Source organism: Thamnophis sirtalis, unplaced genomic scaffold (genome assembly GCF_051295495.1).
Source record: "Thamnophis sirtalis isolate CommonGarterSnake01/CBP01778 unplaced genomic scaffold, rThaSir2_p1.2 scaffold_11, whole genome shotgun sequence".
NCBI lineage: Eukaryota > Metazoa > Chordata > Lepidosauria > Squamata > Natricidae > Thamnophis > Thamnophis sirtalis.
The window spans coordinates 18541934-18569862 of NW_028261391.1; the positions used below are offsets into that span (position 1 = coordinate 18541934).

Below are 27929 nucleotides of genomic sequence, written 5' to 3' on the forward strand. Positions count from 1 at the left end.
GCTGCTGCCTGGTACTCGGCGGCATCGGAGTCTCTTGACCGGATTGCGCCACTACATCCCCTCCGGGTCAGCGGATCCCAGAGACCCCCTTGGTTCACCGAGGAGCTCCGGGAGAAGAAGCGCTGGAGGAGACGCCTAGAGCACTTGTGGAGGTCCGATACGTCCGAGTCGAACCGAGCACTATTAACAACTTGCACCAAGGATTACATCAGGGCACTTAGGGCAGCAAAAAGATCTCATATTGCCACCTTGGTTGCGTCCGCTGAGTCCCGCCCAGCCGCCCTGTTTAGGATAACCCGTTCCCTCCTAAATAGGAGGGATACGGGGGAACCCTTGCAGGGTAGAGCTGAGGATTATGCCCAATTCTTAGTGGACAAAGTTGCTCGGTTTCGGTCGGACTTGGACTCCACCGCTGCAGATCCAGCCGGGACACAAGAGGATCACTTGGCAAACCATCTCTGGGTTGAGTTTCAGGATGTTGCCTCTGGGGATGTGGACAAGGCCATTCGAGCTGTGAGTGCCTCCACCTGTATTCTGGACCCGTGTCCCTCCTGGCTGGTTGCCAACAGCAGTGAGGTGACACGTGGCTGGATCCAGGCAGTCATAACCGCCTCCCTTCGGGAGGGGCACTTCCCCGCCGCACTTAAAACGGCGGTGGTGAGACCCCTCCTGAAGAAACCATCCTTGGATCCAGCCATTTTAAATAACTACTGTCCTGTCTCCAACCTTCTTTTTGTTGGGAAGGTTGTTGAGAAGGTGGTGGCCTTCCAGCTTCAACGGGCCTTGGATGAAGCTAGCTACCTTGACCCCTTCCAGTCCGGCTTCAGACCCGGTTACAGCACAGAAACCGCTTTGGTCGCATTGACTGATGATCTCTGGAGGGCCAGAGATGGAGGCCATGCGTCCATCCTGGTTCTCCTTGACCTCTCGGCGGCTTTCGATACCATCGACCATGGTATCCTTCTGCGACGACTGCGGGAGGTGGGGGTGGGAGGCACTGTTTTGCAGTGGTTCTCCTTCTACCTCTCGGACAGGTCGCAGTCGGTGTTGGTGGGGGGGCAGAGATTGTCCCTGAGGCCCCTAAAATATGGGGTGCCGCAGGGTTCGGTCTTATCCCCCCTACTATTTAACATATACATGAAACCGCTGGGCGAGATCATTCGGAGGCACGGGATAAAATACCATCAATATGCGGACGATACGCAATTGTATCTGTCCGCCCCGTGCCAACTCAATGAAGCGGTGAACGTGATGAACCAGGGTCTGGAGGCCGTTAAGAACTGGATGAGCACTAACAAACTGGTACTCAACCCGGACAAGACTGAGCGGCTGTTGTGTTTCCCTCCCAACAATTTGGCTAATGTTCCATCTATCAGGCTGGGGGGGTCAAATTTTATACCCCTCAGATAGGGTTCGTAACTTAGGAGTCCTCCTGGATCCACAGCTGACTCTCGATCATCATCTGTCGGCTGTGACCAGGGGGGCATTTGCCCAGGTTCGCCTGGTCCGCCAGTTACGACCCTACCTGAATCGGGAGGCTCTCACAACAGTCACTCGAGCCCTTGTGATCTCTAGGCTGGAATACTGCAATGTGCTCTACATGGGGCTGCCCTTGAAGTGCATCCGGCGACTGCAGTTAGTTCAGAATGCGGCCGTGCGAGTGATAGTGGGCGCACCACGGTGCGCCCACATAACACCCATCCTCCGCGAGCTGCACTGGCTACCTGTTGATCTCCGGGTGCGCTTCAGGGTGCTGTTGACCATCTTTAAAGCCCTTCATGGTAGTGGATCTGAGTACTTGAGAGACCGCCTTCTGCCGATTACCTCCCTCCGACCGATAAGATCCCACAGACTGGGCCTCCTCCGAATCCCATCTGCCAGTCAATGTCGACTGGCGACTACACGGAGGAGAGCCTTTTCTGTTGCAGCTCCGACCCTGTGGAACGATCTCCCCGTCGAGATACGCACCCTCACCACCGTCCAGGCCTTCCGCGCAGCCCTCAAGACCTGGCTCTCCCAACAGGCCTGGGAATAAGTCTTTAATTTGCCCCACCCGAGAGTTGAATGTTGAATGCAAGTTGTGTTTTTATTACTTTATTTTGTTCACATATTGTTTATTTTGAACTGCACCCCCTCCCTAATGATTGTAAGCCACCCTGAGTCCCCTCAGGGAAAAGGGCGGCCTATAAATCTTAATAAAATACGAATACAAATACAAAATACAATTAATCAGTGGAACAGCTTGCCTCCAGAAGTTGTGAATGCTCCAACACTGGAAGTCTTTAAGAAGATGTTGGATAACCATTTGTCTGAAGTGATGTAGTGTTTCTTGCCTAAGCAGGAGGTTGAACTAGAAGACCTCCATGATCCTTCCAACTCTGTTATTCTATTCTATTCTATTCTATTCTATTCTATTCTAGTCTAGTCTAGTCTAGTCTAGTCTAGTCTAGTCTATTGCTTTTGCTCCCCATTGAAAGTGGACATTTTTCCCACAATAGGATGGGCTATCAACAAAATTGGGAGGACAAGTGCCTGTGTCCTTTTCCTTCTATGATCCAGATCTGTTTCAAGATACCTTTGACGCCTGGAGGAATTTTAAAGAATTCTTTAAAAAAATAACATTTTTAAGAACTGTGCTGGCACAGTGGTTAGAGTGTAGTACTGCAGGGTATTTCTGCTGACTGCTGGTTGCTTGCAATTTGCCAGTTCAAATCTCCCCAGGCTCAGCCTTCCTTCCTTCTAAGGTCAGTAAACTGAGGACCCAGATTGTTGGGGGAAATATGCTGACTATGTAAACCACTTACAGAGGGCTGTAAAGCACTATGAAGCGGTATATAATCTAAGTGCTATTGTTATTTTATATGCTAGCTATTACAAGGAAGAGGTCTCCATTGCTGGAGGTAGATATTCGTATCTTATGAATTACCTAGTTATGCATTTTCTCCACTCAAATTCGTTCAATTAATAACCTTCACATCTATTTCCAATTCTGATTTTATCATTCTTTAAGAACATACTTTTCTGCTGTTTAATTTGTTCATCTTTTCTTCAGGCAGCAGAGCATTTTAATTTATCATGCTTGCTCTTGATGCAAAAATTGCTCCGACATCACCTTTCCTACTCAGACATCATCCAAGGAGGTTGATTTACAGCTTAATTTAGTCAGCAACAAGTAGAATTGTAAAGATTAGTTGGCTCATAACATATATTTTATTCTCATAAAAGTCCTCAAGGCCTCCTGTATTGCTAAAGTATTCCCTTAATTTTTTTAAAAAAGAAATTCTATTTCACCACATAAATTGCCAAGCAAACATTTTAGAAGCATATTACAAATCTATTTCCCAAATACTTACATTTTCTGGTAGCAAATATGTTTATTTTAATGTTTCATTCTTGCAGAGGTATAACAACTTTGAATTTCAGAGATTTATTTGGAACCTTTCAACCTAGTAGGCTTTTTAAGGATGGCCTTCAATTGTTTGCCTTTGAGCACATAAAAAATGCAATATATGAACATACCACCTATGCGTTTCTCAGATTGCTGAAATTATAATAATGAAATTATCATTATTTTGAGGGGACAGCACATTCACACTGTGATACAAGCTGTATACTCACTACTTTACATTGTAGCCAAGTGTCATTTCTTCAGTGTTGTCACATGAAAAGATATAAATATTTACAAAATGTGAGGGGATGTACTCACTTCTGTGATATACTGTGTATAATATGTGTGTGTGTGTGTGTGTGTGTGTTGTGTATGGTCTTGTTGTATTCGGGTCTTTTCCCATGTAAGATTGACATTGTCTTGGCAAAGTTTCAGTGAGGTCTCACTCACCATCTTCAGGCTGCTGTTTCCGGACTAAAGCAACAACAACACCAGCATACCTATACCCGTGAAAATCTACAAAAACATCTATATCTATATCTATATCATCTATATCTATATCTATATCTATATCTATATCTATATCTATATCTATATCTATATCTATATCTATATCTATATCTATATCTATATCTATATCTATATCTATATCTATATCTATATCTATATCTATATCTATATCTATATCTATCTATATCTATATCTATATCTATATCTATATCTATATCTATATCTATATCTATATCTATATCTATATCTCTATCTCTATCTCTATCTCTATCTCTATCTCTATCTCTATCTCTATCTCTATCTCTATCTCTATCTCTATCTCTATCTTTCTCTATCTCTATCTCTATATCTATATCTATATCTATATCTATATCTATATCATCTAATCTCTCTATCTCTCTATCTCTCTATCTCTCTCTCTCTCTCTCTCTCTATCTCTATCTCTATCTCTATCTCTATCTCTCTATCTATCTATCTATCTATCTATCTATCTATCTATCTATCTATCTATCTATCTGTCTCTGTCTCTGTCTCTGTCTCTGTCTCTGTCTCTGTCTCTATCTCTACATATACATATACATATACATATACATATACATATACATATACATATACATATACATATACATATACATATACATATACATATACATATACATATACATATACATATACATATACATATACATATACATACATACATACATACATACATACATACATACATACATACATACATACTGTATATATTCAGATATTTCAGATGAAAAATGACAAATGTTGTGGAAAAAAACATGGAACATTTTTTAAATCTTAAAACTCCAAGGTACATCCAAGGAGTTGAGGAAATTCATTTCAAATTGGCTACTAACCGTCCTCAGCAGAAGGATGTCTGTACTTTTCATTCACCAACAGGCTAATTTGTAGGCAAGGTTTGTCTAGCATTCATGTTCATGAAGATTTTATCTGGCTGCTCTAACATATCTTTCATTGACTCCAGTGGGAGCAGAAGCTAGATTCATCACAGGATACTTACAAACTGGTTTTGCCTGTCCTTTTGTAGACTTGCTACAAAGCATTTTAAAAATCTGTATTAGCATTAGAATGTTAAAAGCCTGATAAATTATGCATTGAATGTGGAGATGTATATGGGTCCTGTGAGGGCACAGATGGCCTGAGACCATTATAAGAACAATGCACAGATATCAACCACCTCTCAAACAGAGAGATGATCAATCCTTAGAGTGGGATAACAGAGTTGGAAGGGACCTTGGAGGTCTTCTAGTCCAACTCCCTGCTTAGGCAGGAAACCCTACACCTCTTCAGACAAATGGTTATCCAACATCTTCTTAAAAACTTCTAGTGTTGGAGCATTTACAACTCCTGGAGGCAAGATGTTCCACTGATTAATTGTTCTATCTGTGAGGAAATTTCTCCTTAGTTCTATCTAAGTTGGTTAGTTTTGTTAGTTTCCACCCATTGCTTCTTGTCCTACCCTCAGGTGCTTTGGAGAATAGCTTGACTCCCTCTTCTTTGTGGCAGCTCCTGAGATATTGGAAGACTGCTATCATGTCTCTCCTAGTCCTTCTTTTAATTAAACTAGACATACCCAGTTCGTGCAACTGTTCTTCATATGTTTTAGCCTCCAGTCCCCTAATCATCTTTGTTGCTCTTCTCTGCACTCTTTCTAGAGTCTCCACATCTTTTTTACATCGTGGAGACCAAAATTAGATAAAGTATTTCAAGTGTGGCCTTACCAAGGCAATATAAAGCAGTATTAACACTTCATGTGATCTTGATTCTATCCCTTTATGCAGCCTAGAATTGTATTGGCTTTTTTGGCAGCTGCTGCACACAGCTGGCTCATATTTAAATGGTTGTCCACTAGGACTCCAAGATCCCTCTCACAGTTACTACTATTGACCACCTATACTGTACCTGTGCATTTTTTTTTCTTGCCTAAATGTAGAACCTTACTTTTTTCATCATTGAATTTCATTTTGTTAGATAGTGCCCAATGTTCAAGTCTGTGAAAATCCTTCAGTATCTTCTGGAGTATTGGCTATTCCTGGCTATTAGACTGTTAGGACATACTGGTTTAGCAATAGCAATAGCAATAGCAGTTAGACTTATATACCGCTTCATAGGACTTTCAGCCCTCTCTAAGCGGTTTACAGAGTCAGCATATTGCCCCCAACAACAATCCGAGTTCTCATTTTACCCACCTCGGAAGGATGGAAGGCTGAGTCAACCCTGAGCCGGTGAGATTTGAACAGCCGAACTGCAGAACTGCAGTCAGCTGAAGTAGCCTGCAGTGCTGCATTTAACCACTGCACCACCTCGGCTCTTTGAAAAGGAAATGGAAGTTTTGTTCCTGAGAAGAGATGAGAGAAAGAGGAAACTGGCTAATTCCACCTGTATGTGTGTTTATACATGTGTGCTTGTAATTGGCGATTGTTGCTTTTCTGCTGTAGTAACAATTTTTCTAATATTTAGAATATACAATAAACCTTATTAATCAGAAAGCAGGATGGTGCATCTCTGCTTCATAGCCTTCATGATCAAGTAATAAATAGCTGGTGTGAAGCCAGTTGTTGATCTTCACTAAGTCACACCAGGTGGCAGCATCTAGCTGATCTTTGCTGATCTTGCAGGTTAAGCAGGGCTGTTGACCTGTTTAAAAAATTAAACATAAGGAATAAAATCCCCCAAATAAGTGATAGCAATCATAATTGCTAGAAAACAGCATGAATGCAATGGCCCAGGAATTAAGTTCAACAAGAATATTTTTACCTTACCATTCTCAAAAAGGTTATGCCAAGATTTCTGGAAGAGCTTGCAGCTCTGAAAGAAAAAAAAACAATTTGGACCTACCAAGACTTCCTTTCATTCGAGAATAAACATAGGGGGTAAAAAGAATGGAGCTATGTCTTTACCTTGTACCCAGGTTACATTAGCCAACGGTGATGAACTTCTCAGCACTCCCTCCTGCCAGTTGCTAGGGCATGTTGATCTGGCCTCCCTTCTCAGGAGCCTTATCATTGTTATGTCTTGCACTTTGAAGGAAAATGTTTTACATTCCTCTCCCTCCCCATAAGTATAGCAACTAAGAAACTAAGCAGGGAAAATATGGCTTCAGCTAGAATCATTTCGAGAGTTGACAACCTCTCATTTCATTAGAGCATTATTTTAAATGCTAAACAAATATTTCCCTCAACACTGTCAAACTATTTGAGAGACCGCCTACTGCCAATTACCTCCACTAGGCCAATAAGATCCCATAGATTAGGCCTCCTCCGAATTTCATCAGCCGGTCAATGTCGACTGGCAACTACCCGGAGGAGAGCCTTCTCGGTGGCTGCTCTGACCCTCTGGAACGAACTCCCCGTGGAGATTCGTACCCTCACCACCCTCCAGACCTTCCGCGTAGCCCTTAAAACCTGGCTGTCCCGACAGGCCTGGGGCTAAAGACTTCAACCCCACCCGAATAGTATGACTGTTGCATTTTTTAACGATGTATTGTTTTCATGTATGTAACGTGTTTTGTCCTTCCCTCCCCCCGAATTGTGAGCCGCCCTGAGTCCCCTCAGGGAAAAGGGCGGCATACAAATAAAGTAAATGAAAAATGAATGAAATGAATGAAAATATTTACGAAGTCTGCACTACTATTAATATTCTCATCATTCCTATCACCCAACTCCTCCTACCTATGACTGTAACTGTTGCTTGTATCCTTACGATTTATACTGATGGTTTCCTAATATGATTTGATTTATTCGTACCCTATGACTATCATGAAGTGTGGTACCCTATGATTCTTGATGAATGTATCTTTTCTTTTATGTACACTGAGAACATATGCACTAAAGACAAATTCCTTGTGTGTCCAATCACACTTGGCCATTAAAGAATTCTATTCTATTCTATTTCACAAATTGGGAAGATAGGTTAATTCAGTAATCAAGTTAAATATGTTGTTCATTTAGAGTTTTTACTGTATATTAACCAAGAAAGAGATAATTGGGAATTCTTATTCAAGAAACAAAGCTACCCATTCAGTGAAAAAGGAATAACAACTGAAGTATTTATTCAAGAAGGTGACATTAAGTTCTTCACTAGTCTTGAACTTTATTATGCCTAAATATATTTTCAAAGTCTGATAAAAAGCAATAATAACCATATTGTATATGGAATAAGAATCCAGAACTGACATAAGCAATTGGGTCATCAAAAATGGTACAAAATTACTGCCTTTCAAGGAGGGAGTAATTTTTTAGGATAACATCCACCTACCTTTTAAATGTCATGTTGTTTACAAGGATCCAGGCCTCCTACATCAGTAACTAATGTTCTAAACAGTTTCCTTGATTTTAGCTCTTTGACTATAGTGCTGTATACTTGGGAAAATAATGTTTTTTCTGAGTGCTGTGCCTCAAGTGCACATTTTAAAATAAAATGCTTTTAGAAATATGTTCAAAATGCTTTTAAAAATGTAATATTGCATTTACATATTTTGAAAGAATTACTTATAAGTGAGCTGCCATGGAAATTGAAATACATCCACACCTGCATAAACACATTCATAGATCTAGCCATACCCTCCCCTCTACATCTCAACTTAAATATATATCTGCATACAAGGTATTGCTAAGTGTACAAGGCTTCTTACAGAAATCTACATATGAATATGGAAATGAATGGGATGGATGGATTTATGAAGGAACTCATCTAAAAGTTAAAAATGCCCTAATGTCTCAAGCATCCAATACTAAGTAAACCAGCAATAGTTGAGTGACCACAACTGACTCAGCTCAAGGTAAGAACTGTTGCTTTGGCAGAACTTAATTCTAATGTCCCCTCTGTCCTATTTCAGTTTTGTACAGCTCATCTTTAGATGCATTCTTGTCTGTTACCACCAGTAGCTCAAAGACTTTGGCACTGGCCTGGAGGGAAAAATTAAGTCCTTGCCTAACAATGACAGCTTTCCATATTGACCAAGGGGTCAATACTTTTGACTTTCATTCCAGGCTTAATTTAATAGGTATGTATATTCCTCCTGATTTCAACATTGTTATAAAATGTAATGGATCAATTAAAATAATAGAAAAGGGTGAAATATAAAAATTCAGGGCATGACAGTAGATAGAAAAGTTCAGTTATACTCTGGTTGGGATCTGCATTGACAAGAGCATGTTGGGTCCCATTGATCTTGACCTTGGTTGCCTTCGGTTCCTCCTTTAAAAAAGAAGATTTTATAGGAAACAGTCAATTGTGTACATGTAAGCTTTCCAAATACCATGTAAAATTAAATCAGAGTCGAAGCCAAAACTATGCTTAAAGTTCCAATTTAATAAAGCAGACATGTTGGCATAGAGCTATGCGATTCCGACTCTGGAAGTTAATCAGAATCCCACCTAGTTAAAAGTTCATGATCTTGCCCCCACACCCACAATCCATCACATGGTCCAATCTTCTTCTTCCACGCTGGCGCCCACACCTAACTGCTTCCGTTCAGGTGTTCAGGTTTGGAAGACAAAAGATGACCTTGAACTTCTAGGAAAGAATTTCTTATTTTGAAAACAACACATTCTACCCTTTGCTAATCCCCCCCCCCCCTTAATAAGAGTGTGGCAGACCAAAGATTCTTAAAGGAACCGGTGCAGGCCTGACAGTACATACATAAAGACTGACACTTAGGAAAAAAACCTGCATTTTTTTCTATTAGCTGCCATTCTGTTTCATGAATGAAAATTTGCTTTTGAAGCTTATATCAAAGGAGAAAAAAAATTCCAGAGAAATTTTCTTGGATGGAATCTGAGGTTCAAGCACTCCCATCTTGGTTAACTGAATTTTTAAATGTATGACTTTTATTTATTGTTTAACATTTTACATCATATTTTAATCATATGACTGTAAGCCGCCTAGAATTTCTTGGCAAGATCGGAGGCATAGGAGATAGATAGATAGATAGATAGATAGATAGATAGATAGATAGATAGATAGATGGATGGATGGATGGATGGATGGATGGATGGATGGATGGATGGATGGATGGATGGATGGATGGATGGACGGACAAATAAATAAATAAATAAAGTAAGAGAAAAAAGAAAAAAAGAAATGAGATGGCTTGAGTTAAACAGTCTTTCACTATGCAGCTACTTCTCCGATGATCTGCTTTCTTCCTGGTTGTCCTTGTTGTAGTTAAATCCCAATGGAAGACATTCTTGGGAATCTCTTCCCATTGGACTGTTTCAAGTTAGAAGTAACTTCCAGCTATCTAGTTAGCTCAACACACCAGCAAGGAAATTCTGGACCATTTTGAGTTTATAATCTCTCAAGAACAACATGTTTTGCTAGACAGTGGTCTCTGCAGAAGGAATCAAAATTCCCAAGATGGTCATGATTTAAGGCCCAATTATTTTGTATGTGCTTTAATATTACATGCATGTACAAAACCAAGGCTTGGATTGTGGTACTTCAAAATCTTGAAGCTTTTGGTCATCACCACCTCTGTTGAGGATGTCTCTGCTGGTAGGAAGAAAATCTCTATTAAGCTACAAGTCAAGTGTTGGCACAGTGCTAACGCCAAATGTTAATTATATTTTTAAAACCATTTAAAATCACTATTCATTTCCACAACAAAAGTGTGCTCCTTCCCAAGTAAGACAGAGCTGTCTAAAATTCATCTGCCTTCCTAAAATCTCTAGCTCTGCTAATGGTGGCAACATTATTTGTGTTTATCATATATGGAAAGCAGTATAAAATCATTCACTCATTTCCTGGGTTTGGATTCCACTCAGAAAAGTTCAATAAATCTCTGTGAAGTTGTAAAACATGACGTTTACTGAGCGATGGTTGCTTCTTAGAGTTATATATCTCTGGCCTTTTGTATGACAAATGCAAAAAAAATCCTAAATAAATATATTCAAGATAGAATATAAATACAGTATATTCAAGATTGCTGAAGAATTCGGCAAACCAAGTTTCTGTGGGAGCTTTTGGAATTCTGCTGTAGGAAGTTAGCACCCACCCCTCTCCTATAAGAATGAAATATTCTAGGAAATGTTAAAAAGGCAGAAAAAAGAATATTATGCCTCCCTGGACAAACATGTTTTTTTTAAGGCAGGAAGCAGACTCACTCTTAATAGCCCCTACCCTCCCCAATAGCCCACAGCGCATGTCACAGTGGTGGGTTTCAAAAATTGTTCGAACCTACTCTGTGGGTGTGGCCTCCTTTGTGGGAGTGGCTTGCCGTCCATGTGACTGGATGGGAGTGGCTTGCCACCCATGTGACCGGATATGAAGATGCCGACGACACTTGTCAGAACCACCTTAAATTACCTCACACACAACACTGGCATGCATAAGAATATGATGTAAATTTGTTTTTTAAAAGGCATCTTTGGTTTGCATTAAAACAACTTCAACACACGCAATGTTCTGATTGCACCACAAATGCAGTAGTCATCCTTACCTTTCACAGAGGCACTGAGTTTTATAAATATGAGCATGTTAGTATAGAATAATCATATCCAAGGTCCAGTGGTGGGTTTCAAAATTTTTTGGAACCTCTTCTGTAGGTGTGGCCTGCTTTCTGGGTCCACTGGTGGAACCTCTTCTAACCGGTTCGGTAGATTTGACGAACCGGTTCTACCAAATAGGTGCAAACTGGTAAGAACCCACCTCTGACATGTCAGCACTTAAGACATAAAGAGATAGCTAGGTCTACTCATAAGCAAATACCCTCACCAGAGGTGGGTTGCTACTGGTTTGCACCAGTTCAGGTGAACCGGTAGCGGTATTTTGGCCTGGGTTGCAGAACCAGCAGCAACCCAGGCTGGCCATGCCCCTGAACTGGTTTCCCAGTGTTTCTTAGTAATTTTTTCATGTTCTGCAATTTATAGTCAAATTGCAAAGCACACAAAGTGTGCTTTGATTGCCCAAACCATGTGGTCCTGTCCATCATTAAAACATTTTTCCAAACAGCTTCCATGTTTCCAGTGTCTTTCTCCCCGTTTGAAACTGAACCCAGATGGACATTTCGCCCAACAATTTCTTCCTAATCTCTTTATAAAGATGGCTGCACTTCCTGTAAAAATAATATATCAACCCTTCTTGTACAGATGTCCCACTATCACTTCTGTGATCCATAGCTTTTCTGTTTTTGCCTCAGTACTCAGATATTTTTTTTTAAAGGAATATACTGAAAAGTTCATATACAGAGAGAAGACATTTTAAGCTTGACACTTAAAAAAAAGTCATACAGAATTGAGCTCTGGATACAGAGCAGTACGGGTACACAAAGTGAAATAAAGGGAACTTGACATGAATTGGATTGAGGTGAAAACCAATGAAGAAAACACCACAAAGAACTAGCAAGGAGGCTGGGCAGGGTGAAGAAGAATCAAACTAGAATAAAGCGTGTTCTGATCAAGTTATAACTGACAGAAAAGCTAGATGGAAACAAAGCCTGAAATACTAGAATAATCCAATTGTAGAATAGAGTTCAGACGGGCCTGAAAAGACCTTTGTAAGATAGCAATATTGTAGACACCCTTGCTGCTAGTGGAAATATTTCCTCTTTATCAAAGTTATTAAAGTCACAAAGGTAGATGTATCCTGTATTATTTCATGTTTGAACTGGTTTAATGAGTATAAGAATTTCAAATGGCAGTCTGTCATGAATGGGAGGAAAATTGGCTAGAGGAACCAAACACTTTTTGGAAAAGCTTCAGTTCCCTAGTAGATGAAAAACTAATGGTTGAACCAGTTTATTTTGGTGGTATTGTGTAATTGTGCTCTAACAGGAAGAAAAATATTTGGCAAGTATTTCTCCATTGCTAGATTACTTGTTCTGGTGGTTTGCCAGTGGCATATGGATGGATCATTCAAGGTTGATTTATTTTCTAAGAATCTAGTCATAAATTTTATTGCCATAGATTAGCATCTTATTAAGGTGATGCATGCCAAGGGACCAATATGTGTATATTGGTCAATAGTCCTTCTCCTGTTTAGAGATTGCTTCTACTCCTAGATTCATTCTGAAGGAAGGAAAGGGATCCTGATATCCTTCATAGAGAGAAAGGTGTTTTCTTTCTGTTGCAAGAGAATAGAAAAGGTGACACTAAAAAAAGTGAGTGTTGTGTGTGGTGTGGCAGGTTCTTGCTTGAGAACCTATGGGCTAGATCAGTAGTTCCCAAACTTGGCAACTTTAAGACTTCTGGACTTCAACTCCCAGAATTCTCCAGCCAGCTCTGGGAGTTGAAGTCCACAAGTCTTAAAGTTGCCAAGTTTGGGAACCACTGGGCTAGATGGAAAGACTAGGTGGACATTATAAAGCCAATGGCCTAAAGCTGTGATGGCAAACCTATGGCACATGTGCCAGAAGTGGCATACAGAGCCATCTCTCCAGGCATGCCAGCTGTTACCTGTTGCTCTTCTGCGTTCCAGCTGGCTGGTCTTTGCATATGTGGAAGTGCTGGAAACTGGAAGAGCATGCATATGCCAGGAAGCTGAGCCAGCTGGTCTTCGTACAGGCATGCATGCCAGAAACTGGAAGCTCAGCTTCAGGGAACTGCTCTTCCAGTTTCTGGTGCTCCCGTGCATACTGGCAGGAAGCTGCTCTTCCGGTTTCCAGCACTCGCTCGTGTGTGCGGGCACACTCCCGAGCCGAGGTGGCGCAGTGGTTAAATTCAGCACTGCAGTTCAGCAGTTTGGCTGTTCAAATCCCACCAGGCTCAAGGTTGACTCAGCCTTCCATCCTTCCGAGGTGGGTAAAATGAGGACCCAGATTGTTGTTGGGGGCAATATGCTGACTCTGTAAACCACTTAGAGAGGGCTGAAAGCCCTATGAAGCGGTATATAAGCCTAACTATTGCTATTGCTCCCGTTTCGGCACTCAGTGCCAAAAAGGTTCACCAACACTGGCTTAAAGAATGCTCAAGAGGTTTTTGGAAGAGGTGTGTGTGAGAGAGAGGGGGCAGGAGGGAGAGGGAGAGGAGGGAGTGGGGGAGAATTTTACTCTGGGCTAGCAGGTTATTAATGTTATAAAAGGAAATAACTGGAAAGAAAGCAGAAAAGAGATAAAAGGCAGCTTTTCCCAACCTTGTCCCCTGGAATGCATAGCAGATTGGGGAAATTACTAGAATCAGAATGTGTCTATCTTCTTACCAATATGCCAAAGGCACCAACTGTCAAACTGAACAGAGCTGAATCATATAATCAATTAGGAGGGGAAAAGACACGGCATGCATTACAAAGTGTTAGATCACTAAATCTATTCGGCGGCATCAGTTCAACATTTGAATCAATGTGACAATTCAGGTAAGAAAGTCAATTTAATTGGGAGATTTGATCAAATCACAGCTCGCTTGAATCTCTGGATCAGATATTTGTACACTGATAATACTCATTAGTTACACCTTGGAACCGTTTTGTAAAACCCCGTATTTCAACTTTATGACTCTGAACAGCAACTGCAGGAATTAATTGCTCCGTCTGCCTTTGGAATCCTTATGTCACATCAAAACCTGCTGGAATCCTGACAGGCCATTCAGACAGCGTAATAGCTGTCCAGTTCATTACTGAGCGCAAACTGCTCTTCAGCTTTGCCAAGGATAAGGTGAGTGTTGAAAGAGCCTGTCAAACATAGCTCATTATACTACACAAGTCTTGGGTATAAAAATCTAAACTCACTCTGCCACTTGGTAACATTAATATTAGACTTGTTTAGAAATCTCCTTTAAACTATTTTGCCACATATATATTGAACTTTATTTGCCCTAATTCTTCCTTCTCTTCTTCATAGTACATAGTACTGATGTCTGAGTCTAACTGACCTTAGCTGAATTAAAAAAACAAAACTAAGAAGTAGAAAAAGTTATTCCATGGAATAAGACGCTATCAGGAAGTCCCAGAGCTTAGGTTACACCAAGGGTGTCAAACTCGCAATGTTCCGTTGTTGTCACATGACATATCACAAGTTTTCCACCCTCACTAAACTGGGGGTGGCTGTGGCCAGCGTGTGCTGCATCCTGCCTGTGGGCCACGAGTTTGACACCCCTGGGTTACACTATGAAGTTTTTAAATAGCTATTGCTATTTTAAAAATATCTCAGTAGAAGTCAATCACAGACTACATCGAGGGTATCCAAGAAAGCATCATTGATGTGTCCAGGAAGTCTCCAGAAGTAAAGATTAGCTGCTCTCCTCAATTCAGAGATTTGTAACTTCACAAATAGTTCAGAGTTGCATCCATGTCTCTCCTGGTTAGGCTAAGGCTTCCCAGGAGATGACATGTGGTTGTATTTAGGTGGTAGGGAATTCGTCTTTGAGAGAGGGGTGGTTTGAAAAAGAGATAATCTGTCTCATCTGGCCCTAACTATTTAATACAATTTTCATCCAACTTTCCCTTTGGGATGAAGGTTTTGGAGAAGGAAATTGCATGGTAGCTCCAGTCTGGAATAAATGAATTATCTGTCTACTTTCCAGTCAAGATTCAGATCCTGGTGTGAGACCAAGATAGTATTGGTCACACTTCTAGATGACCTCTAGTGACCATCCTATAGTTCAGGAAGAGGTATCATCAGTGTGCTTATTATACCAGCTTTATGTCTACAATCTTGGCCACCTGAGTGATTCTGTGAAGCACTTGACTCATTTGGAGAATGTGGGGGAATGTATGGGGAATGTCTGGCTTCATCTCTGAAGTTCCACTTGGACTCATTCCCAAAGAGCAGGTGGCAACGGTGGCTCGGAGGGTCTTTACACAGCTACATGTTATGCACCCATTGAGCCCATTCTTGACCAAGAGGCTCAACTCATGGTCATTCAGTCCTGCTTGGAAGATTAAACTATTGCAATCTGCAGCACATGGGGTTTCCTTTGATGTGTGTCCAAAAGCTTCAGCTGATCCAAATGAAGCTACAAGGGCAGTTATGGCCTTAATTAATTCAGTGCATGATTACCAGTGTGCTTCTGGGTTCAATTCAAGGTGCTGGTATTGAGCCATCAAACCCTTCATGACATGGGGACTCTCTTCTCATTTGCATCTATCTATTCCATTAGAATATTAAAAAATCACTTTGTAGGTCTTCACAAGCTGGAAGGAAAGAGACTTTTTTCACATGGGAAGACAGAACCTTTTAGTTATCCATATCAGACACAAATGTGACAGCCAGGCTAAAATAGAAGTGTACCTCCTTCTAGCTGATTTCAAAGTTTTCTTCTGGGGATATCTATTGGATTTCTAAAGGGATTAAACCACTTCTATAATCACAATTAAAAGACATTTGCTCCTGAGGAGGAAAGCTATGGCAAGTCTAAAAAAACAGAGACATCACCCTGCCAACAAAAGTGTGTATAGTCAAGGCTATGGTTTTCCAGGTTGCAATGTATGGCTGTGAAAGCTGGACCATAAGAAAGGCTGAGTGCCAAAGAATTGAAGCCTTTGAACTATGGTACTGGAGAAGACTCCTGTGAGTCCCTTGGACTGCAAAGGGATCAAACCGGTCAGTTCTAGAGGAGATCAACCCTGACTGCTCCTTAGAAAGCCAGATCCTGAAGAGGAAACTCAAGTGTTTTGGCCACCTAATGAGAAGGAAGGACTCATTGGAGAAGAGCCTAATGCTGGGAACACTTGAGGGCAAAAGAAGAAGGGGATGACAGAGAATGAGATGACTGGATGGAGTCACTGAAACAGTAGATGTGAGCTTAAATGGCCTGCCTGTCCTCTACCGGAAGATGGTAGAGGACAGGCAGGCCAGGAAAAACATTGTCCATGGGTTTGTGATGGGTTGGACATGACTTCACAACTAACAACAACAAATAGTCATGTGAAAACTCTAGACCAGTGTTTCTTTACCATGGCAGCTTCAAAAGTATGGACTCCAACTCCCAGAATTTCCCAACTGTTAAGTCTGATTGGGGAATACTGGGAATTGGAGTCCACACATCTGAAAACTGCCAAGGTTACAAAAAGCACAGCTCTTAATAAAAGTGCCACATTTTCAGTAGATCAAAGATTAACTGTGCCCTGAAAAGGCATCTCTATATTGGGAAAAACATTTGTTAATTCCGTGAGAGATAAATGCCATAGACACAAGCTGAAGTTGGAACTCTAATCTAATTTCTTCCATTAATAACATCTCTGAAGAAGACATGAGATTGGAACCTGGATATAGAGAATACAGAATGTGCTCAGATTGAAAGATTGAAGAAAAAAATATTAAGTTATTAAGTTTCAATAAGTATCTTAACAGTTGGCTAACTCTGTCTTCCCCTTGTTGTTCAGCCATTATTTTACAAGCAATCTTGTGTTGTTTCTGGCATTAGCATAAATCTGTTTCACTTTGATGGATGAATGGGCATCAGCAATGGTAGCTATTTACATACAAAGCCTTCTGCTCTGCTTAAGCAATCTCTTATTGACTGCCAGGAATCCAAATTAAACATCACAATCCTGTGTAGGACAAATGGCAGAATAAAAGAAGATAAAAAAAGGCTTCCTTTCCATAAAGACTTGATCTGACAGCTCAGAGAAGAAAATGACAATGATGAACAGCTTAACATTGGTTTGTGCTTCCCATGGAATAAGAACAACTCCAAGACTTTTTTTTTAAGAATCAGAGAGGTGGAAGAAACCACTTAGGAATCTTCATTATTCAAATTCCCCTTTCTCTGCTAGCAATGTATAGCTTATTCTGGAGACTTCCAAATATCATTGGGCCAAAATAAGAATGACATGCATGGACAGGTTTTAATGATAGCTGGCTGGGTGATGATACCATTAATGACTGTTGGACTGTTGGAAAATAACTTCAGGGTAGAAATCAAAGTGTCCCTAACAGATGGCTTGTTGTTCGTTGAGTGGAGAGCAAGTCTGTCTAGTCTCTTCTTGAACAGACCTATTGAAGGGGAACTTTCTATCATTCAACCAGTATTTTCTTTACTATAACTTAAGATCATAATTTTGCACCCTGTACTCCTGGACAATGGACAACAAGTCTTGGTCTTCTTTCTGAAAATTGAGGAATTATATCTTTATCAGTCTTTCTTCTTAAGACTAACCATGTGCTAAGTTTCCTTAAGCTATCTATAGATAGATATAGATATCTATAGTATGCAATATTTTTGGCCTGAGATTCCATGTTTTATCTTTGTGTATTGCTGGGAAGTTAGTGATGCCATGAATCATCAAAGTATTTGATGATTTACAAAGTAGAAAATGTGAGATGGATCTTTGAGTCCTAGTGGACAACCATTTAAATAGGAACCAGCAGTGTGCAGCACCTGCCAAAAAAATTCAACATAGCCATAGGCTGCATAACAGAGGGATAGAATCAAGATCACATGAAGTGTTAACACCACTTTATAATGCCTTGGTAAGGCCACACTTGGAATACTGCATTCAGTTGTGGTGGCTATGATGTAAAAAAGATGTTGAGACTCTGGAAAGAGTGCAGAAAAGAGCAACAAAGATGATTAGGGGAATGGAGGCTAAAACATATGAAGAACGGTTGCAGGAACTGGGTATGTCTAGTTTAATAGAAAGAAGGTCTAGTGGAGACATGATAGCAGTGTTCCAATATCTCAGGGGTTGCCACAAAGAAGGGGGAGTCAAAGGCACCAGAGGATAGATCAATTAATCAGTGGAACAACTTGCCTCCAGAAGTTGTGAATGCTACAACACTGGAAGTTTTTAAGAAGATGTTGGATAACCATTTGTCTGTTGTGGTGTAGAGTTTCCTGCCTAAGCAGGGGGTTGGACTAGAAGATCTCCAAGGTCCCTTCCAACTCTGTTATTCTATATTCTATTCTACATTAGGATCAAACATTTTGGTCTGACTTTTTGAGGAAAGGTGGAGAAGACTTTGGGATGTTGGGTTTTAAATTTTCAATTCTAATTTATTTCTATTCCTCTCTTCTTCTATGCAGATATTAAGGCTTTGGGACATTCAGCATCAACTTTGCGTGCAAAGGATTGCCGGATCCTTCCCCAAAAGTGTGGACTTTCACTCCACCCTTTTTTTCCATGAATCACAAGGTCTCCTATTCATCTCAATGAACAACCAACTGATGGTATTGGAAATGGAACACGAATTAGGGAAAAGGAGAGTGGCAAGTCACAAGAAAGCTGTGACTTGCCTCCTGTATAATTCCATGCTCCAACAGGTAAAACATACAAGAAAAGGATTCTTTTGGTAATTGTCTGAGAAGCTATTTGAAATTCATATTCGCTGTTTTCTGGATGTTCTTTTCAGCAAGTAAAAATTGAAGCACAAGAGGCATTTACAAAGGAATTTCCTCTGTGCTGCGATGCAGTAATTGTATTTTTCTGGCTTTCCTTTAAGACACAGGCATTTTGCCTTCTCTAGAATTTTATTTCAGGACTGGAGGTCACCCAATTTTCTATAGCTTAATTAACACTGTGCTGAAGCATTTTGTCAAAAGCTTTCTTTTCTTCTGCTGCTTCCTCTGCTTTTCTGCATTATTCTCAGGATGTGCAAGAGTTTCCTTTTTAATTTCTGCTGGTGGCATTTTTGAACTGACTTTATTCATGGAATAATAATATGGTGCCACTATTTTCTTTTGTGCACTTGTTCTTCACTTGGAATTTCTATGCCTGCCTCCACTTTTCCATCTGAAAAGGTTGTGTGCGAGGTTTTGTCACATTCTTCTTTTGGGATATAATTGAGGTACAGGAAATCAGGAATGGTGCAGACAGTTGAAAAGATGTTTCTCCAAGGAAAGGAAGGATATTTATACACACTCTTGGCACCATATTATTAAATAAGTAGGAGAAAGTACTCTTAACCTATAAACAGGAAATTCTGTTTTCTTCTAACAGCAAATTCTCTTTCACCACATTGAGTGAAAACTTCAAGAGACCTTAATTATGGTTCCATTTAGTTTAATGCAGTTCAAATTTCTTCTACAGAGTCAAATAGAGCCTTACTCTTTCTTTTAACTTTAAATAAATAAATAGATGACGGACAGATGGATGGATGGACAGATGATGGATCCAGATTGTTGGGGGCAATATTCTGATTCTGTAAACCTCTTAGAGAGGGCTGTAAAGCTCTTTGAAGTGGTATATAAGTCTAAGTGCTATTGCTAAGTCATGATGGTTGTTAAGTGAGTAACCACATGGCCAAATGGGATCTTTTTATCTTATTTCAATAGTCATTAAGTGAATACCATCATCTTTAACAAACTCATTGGTTACTATGGAGTCTTTCTTTGCCAGAAACTGGAAATAAATGTCAATTTCTAACAAAATGTCCTAAATTGTGGTCACAGGACTGTGGGACATTGCAAACAGTCATAAACATGGGTCAGTTTCTGTGTTTCAAAAATGTTGTTAGATCACCACATGGAAGCAGCCCCTAGAACTTCAAATCTTGGTCATAAGTAGCTTTTTTTGAGGGGGGAGGGATATGTCATACCTTCAAATGGTTGCTAAATGACCAGTTGTAAGTTAAGAACTTACCTACAGTACTTTCATAGGTTATTTCAGAGTTTCGGTTAAATGCGTGGGTATATAATGTTGGGGAGAAGAGTCAGTGTGAAAAGATTCTACACACTCATGTATATATTTAATTCTCTGAGCCATACCTATGAATGCACTGTATGTGTTTTTAAGAACAAGAAATGAAATATCCTTCAATGAAATACACATAATTAGCCTAGTTGGAATACATTGTATGTTTGTGATTGCTACTCCAAAAACATTGTCAGCCAGTAAAATGCAGAAGATGAGCAAAATAATAAGAGGAATCAGGGAAACAAATATATAAAGGAAAGTTATAATATTTGGACTCTTATTTTTTAAAATGAATTAATAGAAGTTATGGATTAAAATGAGAGCCGGTCTGGGGTAGTCATTAAAACAACAGGCCAAAAATTGAGACAACATGAGCAATGTTCTCATCTTAGGTACAAAGCCAGCTGGATGACCTTGAGCCAGTCATTCTCTCTCAGCCCTAGGAAGGAGGCAATGGCAAACCACTTCTGAAATCTCTGCAGCAAACTACAGGCACTTGTTGAGGGAGTCACCAGGAGTTAGCACTGATTGAAAAGCAAAATACTGTAAATAAATAAAGGAAATTTATATTATTGATGGTTTTAGAGACGCTCAACTAAGAACTTTTTTCTGTACCACCTAGTAAAGAATATTAGTGGAAAATGTAAGACAAATCAAAACACTTCTTTATATATTGTATTTTTCAGAGTATAAGGCACATTCTCCCACCCGTAAAAAAAGTGGGTGGAAAGTCTGTGTGTCTTATACAGTGAATATTGCGGCCTGGGGGGAGGGGTTGGTGTGGCACTGACCAGCTGTTCTAGAATTGGCCACAGCGAATGTGCTGTGGTGGTAAACAGGCCGCGGCAGTGGTGATGAATGAATGAGCCACAGTGGTGGCAAATAGGCTGTGGCGGCAGCAAATGGGCCGCAGTGGCAGAAAATGGGCCACAGCAGCAGCAAATGGGCTGCAATGGCAGTGGCAAATAGGTGGTGGTGAATGGACAGTTCCAAATGGGCCAGATGAATACCAAATGGATGCTGGGAGGCAGAGGCAGATTTTTTTTCTTATTTTCCTCCCCAAAAGCTAGGTGTGTCTTATAGTCTGGAGCATCTCCTAAAAAATACAGTAATATACTTTTAAACTATTTTGCTTTCTCAGGGGTATTGATTGCCATTAATTGGATGGCTGCATGGGTGAGTTAATATTAAGACAGGACTATCATCAATGGCTACCAATTGTGACAGGTGTATGAAGCACATCTCTGGGGATTTAGAGAAGGAAACAGCTTCCGCCTTCATGTTCTGCTTTATGATTTCTGATAAACAATTTGGTTAGCTACCTATGAGAAGCAAGACATTGGACTAAAAGATGCTTGGAGTTTCTTATGTTCTTGTGAAAATGTGTGACAGAGGCCAACTATTCCTTTGGGGACCAGAATTTGCTAACATGAGGACTTTCTAAAGATTGCATGGAGCCCAACTGAACCTAGTCATTTTTATGCAGACATCCTACTCAATGGGTATAAGGATTAGAGGAGGGGTTTCCAATAGTGGTAACTTTACAACTTGTGGACTTCAACTCACAGAATTCCTCAGCCAGGAACTCTAGGTTAGAGAATATTGGGCACAGAAAACCCAACTCCTGCACAATTTTGTATGTGGAGAATGCATGGAAAGACTTACCACACCCTTACTTTGAATCATCTAGTTTTACCATAATAGATTAATGTGGATCAACTATTTTTGTCCCTTTAAAAAAAAGAGCTATAATTGTCATCTCCACCCTGGTCCTCAGTAAAAAAGAAAGAAGCTTAAGAACTGGGGCTGAGAATCATATTTCAAAAGCATCTTGCTTCCTGTTGCAAATGAACTTCCTTTTGAAACATTCATATGAAATCACCTTATGGCCCATGTTAGCTATAAAATGTGCAAACAGTGCACTTAGCTGAGATCTGTGTTTTGCCTTATGCAATTTTTCCAACAGAAATTCATAACATAACGGGCATGGATCATAGTTATATCTTTGATATTATAAAAGAAATGAATTAAACACACAGCCACTTGGTATGCAAGTTGGATGTTCATTCTCTTTGCAGCACTGCAGCTCTTATAAACAGAGATTTACCTACATCTCGCCTGAGATTCAGGAACCCCAGTCGTCATAATACACAATGCGATGAAATTAATCTCTGGGCAAATTGCCATTATTTTCCCCTTTCCCTCTTTTCTGAAACAATATGGATCTCTTTTGTTCAAGGTTTAAAACCAAGCAGCAAAAAGAAATTATTTACTATCACAAGTGCTATGAGAAGAATGAATAATCTGGGGTGGGGGGCAGCTTAATATGAGTTCTTCAGCCTCTTTGGTTCCCCCACTGAATATTCTTGGACTGCATGCCTAAATTTGATGGCATAGATGACAAAATCAGGGATGTAGTGTCTGTCATATTAATGGGACTATGGGAAAATTAAAGAATAAGTGCTGAATAGAATAGAATAGAATAGAATAGAATAGAATAGAATAGAATAGAATAGAATAGAATAGAATAGAATAGAATAGAATAGAATTCTTTATTGGCCAAGTGTGATTGGACACACAAGGAATTTGTCTTTGGTGCATATGCTCTCAGTGTACATAAAAGAAAAGGTATATTCATCACAAATCATAATGTACAACTCTTAATGATAGTCATAGGGTACAAATAAGCAACCAAATCATACTAGGAAACAATCAATATAAATCATAAGGATACAAGTAACAGTTACAGCCATACAATCATAAGTGGGAGGAGATGGGTGATAGGAATGATGAGAAGATTATGGTAATAGTAGTGCAGCCTTAGTGAATAGTTTGACAGTGTTGAGGGAATTATTTGTTTAGCACAGTAATGGCGTTTGGGGAAAAACTGTCCTTGTGTCTAGTTGCTCTGGTGTGCAGTGCTCTATAGCATCGTTTTGAGGGTAGGAGTTGAAGCAATTTATGTCCAGGATGTGAGGGGTCTGTAAATATTTTCACAACCCTATTTTTGAATTGTGCAGTATACAGAATAGATAGATATAGAATAGATATAGGTGAAACCAAGGACCTTGGCATACACAAATAATAGTCCTAGGGTACAAATAAGCAATCAGGAAACAATATCAATATAAATCGTAAGGATACAAGCAACAAGTTACAATCATGCAGTCATATGTAGGAGGGTGATAGGAACGATGAGAAGACTAATAGTAATGGAGCCTTAGTGAATAGTTTGACAGTGTTGAGGGAATTATTTGTTTAGCGGAGTGATGCCGTTTGGGGGAAAAACTGTCTAGTTGTCTTGGTATGCAGTGCTCTATAGTGTCGTTTTGAGAGTAAGAGTTGAAAAAGAAAATTAGCAACATCTTTTTTTCCATAAAGAGGAAATATGTCTGTGGGTCCACCCTCCAAACCGAAAGATCAGAAATATCCATCCCCACTCATCTGGGTTATGCTGTTTTAACCAGTGAAGCCTTTTATTCCTTGGTTCCAGAGGTGGGTTCCTACCAGTTCGCACCTATTCGGTAGAACCGGTTCGTCAAATCTACCGGACCGGTTAGAAGAGGTTCCACCAGTGGACCCGGAAAGCAGGCCACACCTACAGAAGAGGTTCCAAAATTTTTTGAAACCCACCACTGCTAAAGGGTTAGGGGTGCAAGGATCTTGTAACTTGACAACTTTAAGACTTGCATGCTTCAATGCCAGAGTTTCTGAATAGCTACTTGGACCGACCTAAGTACTAATTCATAATTTCATATCCGGTCACATGGGTGGCAAGCCACTCCCATCCAGTCCCATGGGTGGCAAGCCACACCCACAAAGGAGGCCACACCCACAGAATAGGTTCGAACAATTTTTGAAATCCACCACTGCTTGGTTCCCTTGTCCCTTGTTTTTATATTTAACATGAAGTTTGCCTACACTCAAATGCACAGGGAACTGAAATTAAGCAGTAAGAATTCAAGAAGGAGATACTTCTGAGTTAACATCACACCTAATCAGGGTGTACACCCCATTTTCTAAAAGTGTTTTGTATTAAAGATCAATGCCGGTGATTCTCAATGTTTTGAAGGCTTATATAATCCATAAGAAAATGACATTTCCCTAGAAAAGGTCTATTAATCACAATATTTTGGCTTTTGTAATCTCAGAAAATCTCTTCAGCTATATATTAGTATTCATGAGGATCCGAATTGCAAAACCTGTGTGCCTTTACATCCTAATGATATGCTGAGTGAACTTCTCTGATTTTGCGGCTCTGTGTGACAAAAGTCAAAGATGAGGTGATAGACGCACATGGAATTGCTGCAAGTGAAGTCAGTGTGTATACCCATCACTCCAGTTTGAAATTTTTACAAATTCAGAAAAATCATGAGGAACCATCTGCCTTTCAATTTTGAAAATTCCCACAAGGTGCCTGTCCAGAGTGAAAATTCTGACTGAACACCTGTTATGTGTATCTGGAATTATCAGCCTATAAATCTATAATGGGTTATAGTGGGAATATATGCATCCATAAATCTTATAAATAAATAAACCTATAACCAGATTATAATGGGTATGTATGTATGTATGTATGTATGTATGTATGTATGTATGTATGTATGTATGTATGTACGTACGTACCTACCATGTTTTTCGGAGTATAAGCCGCATCTTTTTCCCTCAAAAAAGATGCTGAAAATCTGGGTGCGTCTTATAAACTGAATAAAGCATTTTTTTTGCCTCCTGAAACTCCTCCCCCTTCACCAAAATGGCCATGCAGAGCTTTTAGAAGGCTTTCAGAGGGCTCCTGGAGGCTGGGGAGGGCAGAAATGAGCAAAAAACAGCCCGTTTTTGCCCCCTAGCCCCCAGCAGCACTCTGTAGCTTCCTAAAGGCTATTCAAGCCCTTTTTGGGGCCAAAAAACGTTGCCCCCCCCACTCCTCCCAGGAACACTCTACAAGCTGCCTAAGGGTTATTCATGCCCTTTTTTGAAAAAAAAAATGGCCCATTTTCACCAAAATGGGCCTTTTTGGGAGGTTTGCAGAGTGCAAAAACTTTTTAAAAAACTTTTTCCTCTTCAAAACCTTGCTGCATCTTATACTCCAGTGCGTCTTATACTCTGAAAAATATGGTGTGTATATGTGAGCCATGGTGGCACAGTGTTAGAGTGTAGTCCTGTAGGCTACTTCTGCTGATCATCAGCTGCTAGCAGTTTGGCAGATTGAATCTTACCAGGCTCAAGGCTGACTCAGCCATCCATCCTCACAAGGTTGGTAAAATGAGGACCCAGATTGTGGGGGGCCATATGCTGACTCTGCAAACCGCTGTAAACTGCTTAGAGGCGGCAGTAAAGCACTGTAAAGCAGCATATAAGTCTAAGTGCTATTGCTTATAAAACTATTGCTTTGTTTTATTGTTTAAACTAAAAGAGAAGACTCAGTCATCAGAGTAATAAAAATGGGTTAGATTGGAATATTTACTCACAAGGAAGAAACAATCAGGAAAGATCCAAGGGAAGGAGAGACCCAGAACAGTTTGGTTTAATGGTTAAGCTACCAGGCTAAAAAGCAGGAGACTGTGAGTTCAAGTCCTGCCTTAACAGGGGTGGGTTCCTGTCAGTTCTAACCTCTTCTATAGAAGAGGTTCCACAAATCTACAGTGCCATTTAGCACTGGTTCCAGCTCCCTCCTCCCGCTTGTTTGCACATCATCAAGATGAAGAGCGAGAGGAGGAATTCTGGGAGTTGAAGTCCACAAGTCTTAAAGCTGTCAAGTTTGAACACCCCTGGGGATTTTTTTCTAAAGGATTAGGGGTGCAAGTGTCTTGTAACTTAACCGTCCGTGTTTCAAATGCCAGAGTTTCTGAGCCAACATTTTGGTTGCTAAGCAAGAGCATTGTTAAGTGAGTTACATCACATTTTACAAGTTGGCCATGCTCACCCAGTCACATGGTTGGCAAGCCACTCCCACCCAGTCACATGGCTGGCAAGCCACTCCCACAAGGCAGGCCACATCTACAGAAGAGGTTCTAAAAAATGTGAAACCCACCACTATGCCTTAACCATGAAAACCAAATGGTGATCTTGGTCCAGTCTCTCTCAGCGCAACTCACCACACAGAATATAAGAAGAGGAACATGTGTTGGATATATGCACTCCCTTGAGTTATTTGTAAAAATAATAAAGGCAGCAGAGAGAGAGGGGAGAGGGAGAGAGAGAGGGAATGAATTGTGGTAAAATAAAACAAACCAAGCCATTAATTTCCATGTATTCATGATGAAATGTCTTCCCCCTTCCTTCATGACTAATTACAGTATAGTAGTAGTTAACTATATAACTTCAAGTTATGATCAGAATTGGGACCAGAATTTCCATTGCTAGCTTAATAATTTAATTAGGTTATTAAGTGAGTCATGCCTAATTTTATAAAAAAAATTGCCACAGTTAAGTGAATCACTGCAGTTGTTAAGTAAATTATGTAGTAGTTAAGCAAATCAGGTTTTTCCCACTGACTTGTTACTTGTTAGAAGCCAGCTGGGAAGGTCACAAACAGTGATCATATGAACCTGCTGGTTGGCAAGCACCCAAATTTTGATCATGTGACCATGGGGATGCTAATTTTTATAAAATTAGGCATGACTCAAATTCTGGTTCCAATTCTGATCATAACTTGAAGTTATATAGTGTGCATGTTTGCATGCTGTGCTCATGTGCGCATGCTGTGCGCATGTGCGCACATGCACAGGATGCGCATGCATCCTTACCTCCTGCGACACCTCTGCGATGCTCCAGCTGCTCTGCGGAGCGTCGTGCAGGCACCATACGCTCCATGCGCATATGTAGAAGCTCCAAAGAGCTCAAATACAGGTAAGGAGCTCAGGCAGGTGGATGGGCCCTCCGGAGCACCGTACCATAACGGTACATGGTGTTCCCGGCAGGCACCAGTACGCCCGTACTGGGAAGTACCGCCTGCAACCCACCACTGATTTACTCACATAAATACACATGCACACACACATCAGCGTTTTTTTGCCCTTAAAATATTGTTTGCTCTGGGGAAAGTGGGTGTATAGTCATACTGCAGGCTACTTCTGCTGACTGCCTGCAATTTGGCAGTCCAAATCCCACCAGGCTCAAGGTTGACTCAGCCTTCCATCCTTCCGAGGTGGGTAAAATGAGGACCCAGATTTTTGGGGGGCTATAGGCTGACTCTGTAAACTACATAGGTCTCTAAAGCGCTGCAAAGCCAGAGGTGGTATTCAGCCAGTTCTTACCAGTTCTGACGAACTGGTAGTGGAAATTTTGAGTAGTTCGGAGAACTGGCAAATAGGCTGGCCCCGCCCCTGCTCCTCCCAGCTTCCCAGCTGATCTTCTTTTGATGCCCTGAAGAGGGGAATGGAGCTGGAAAACAGGTTAGTGGGGAGGGGAGGGAAGGGGATTTTGCAGTATCCTTCCCCTGCCATGCCCACAAAGCACGCCCACAGAACAGCTAGTAAAATTCTTT

General features: G+C 40.5%; 1 protein-coding gene across 1 annotated transcript in view; it reads left to right on the forward strand.

Annotated features, from left to right (window-relative positions):
• The window catches only part of WDR49 (WD repeat domain 49), a 148998-nt gene that overhangs the window by 35547 nt on the left and 85522 nt on the right, over positions 1-27929 (forward strand). The window contains exons 6-8 of the mRNA XM_087725297.1: positions 8772-8939; positions 14374-14522; positions 18835-19071. Of these exons, the coding sequence (XP_087581423.1) occupies positions 8772-8939; positions 14374-14522; positions 18835-19071 (554 nt within the window). The remainder of the gene's footprint in view (positions 1-8771; positions 8940-14373; positions 14523-18834; positions 19072-27929) is intronic.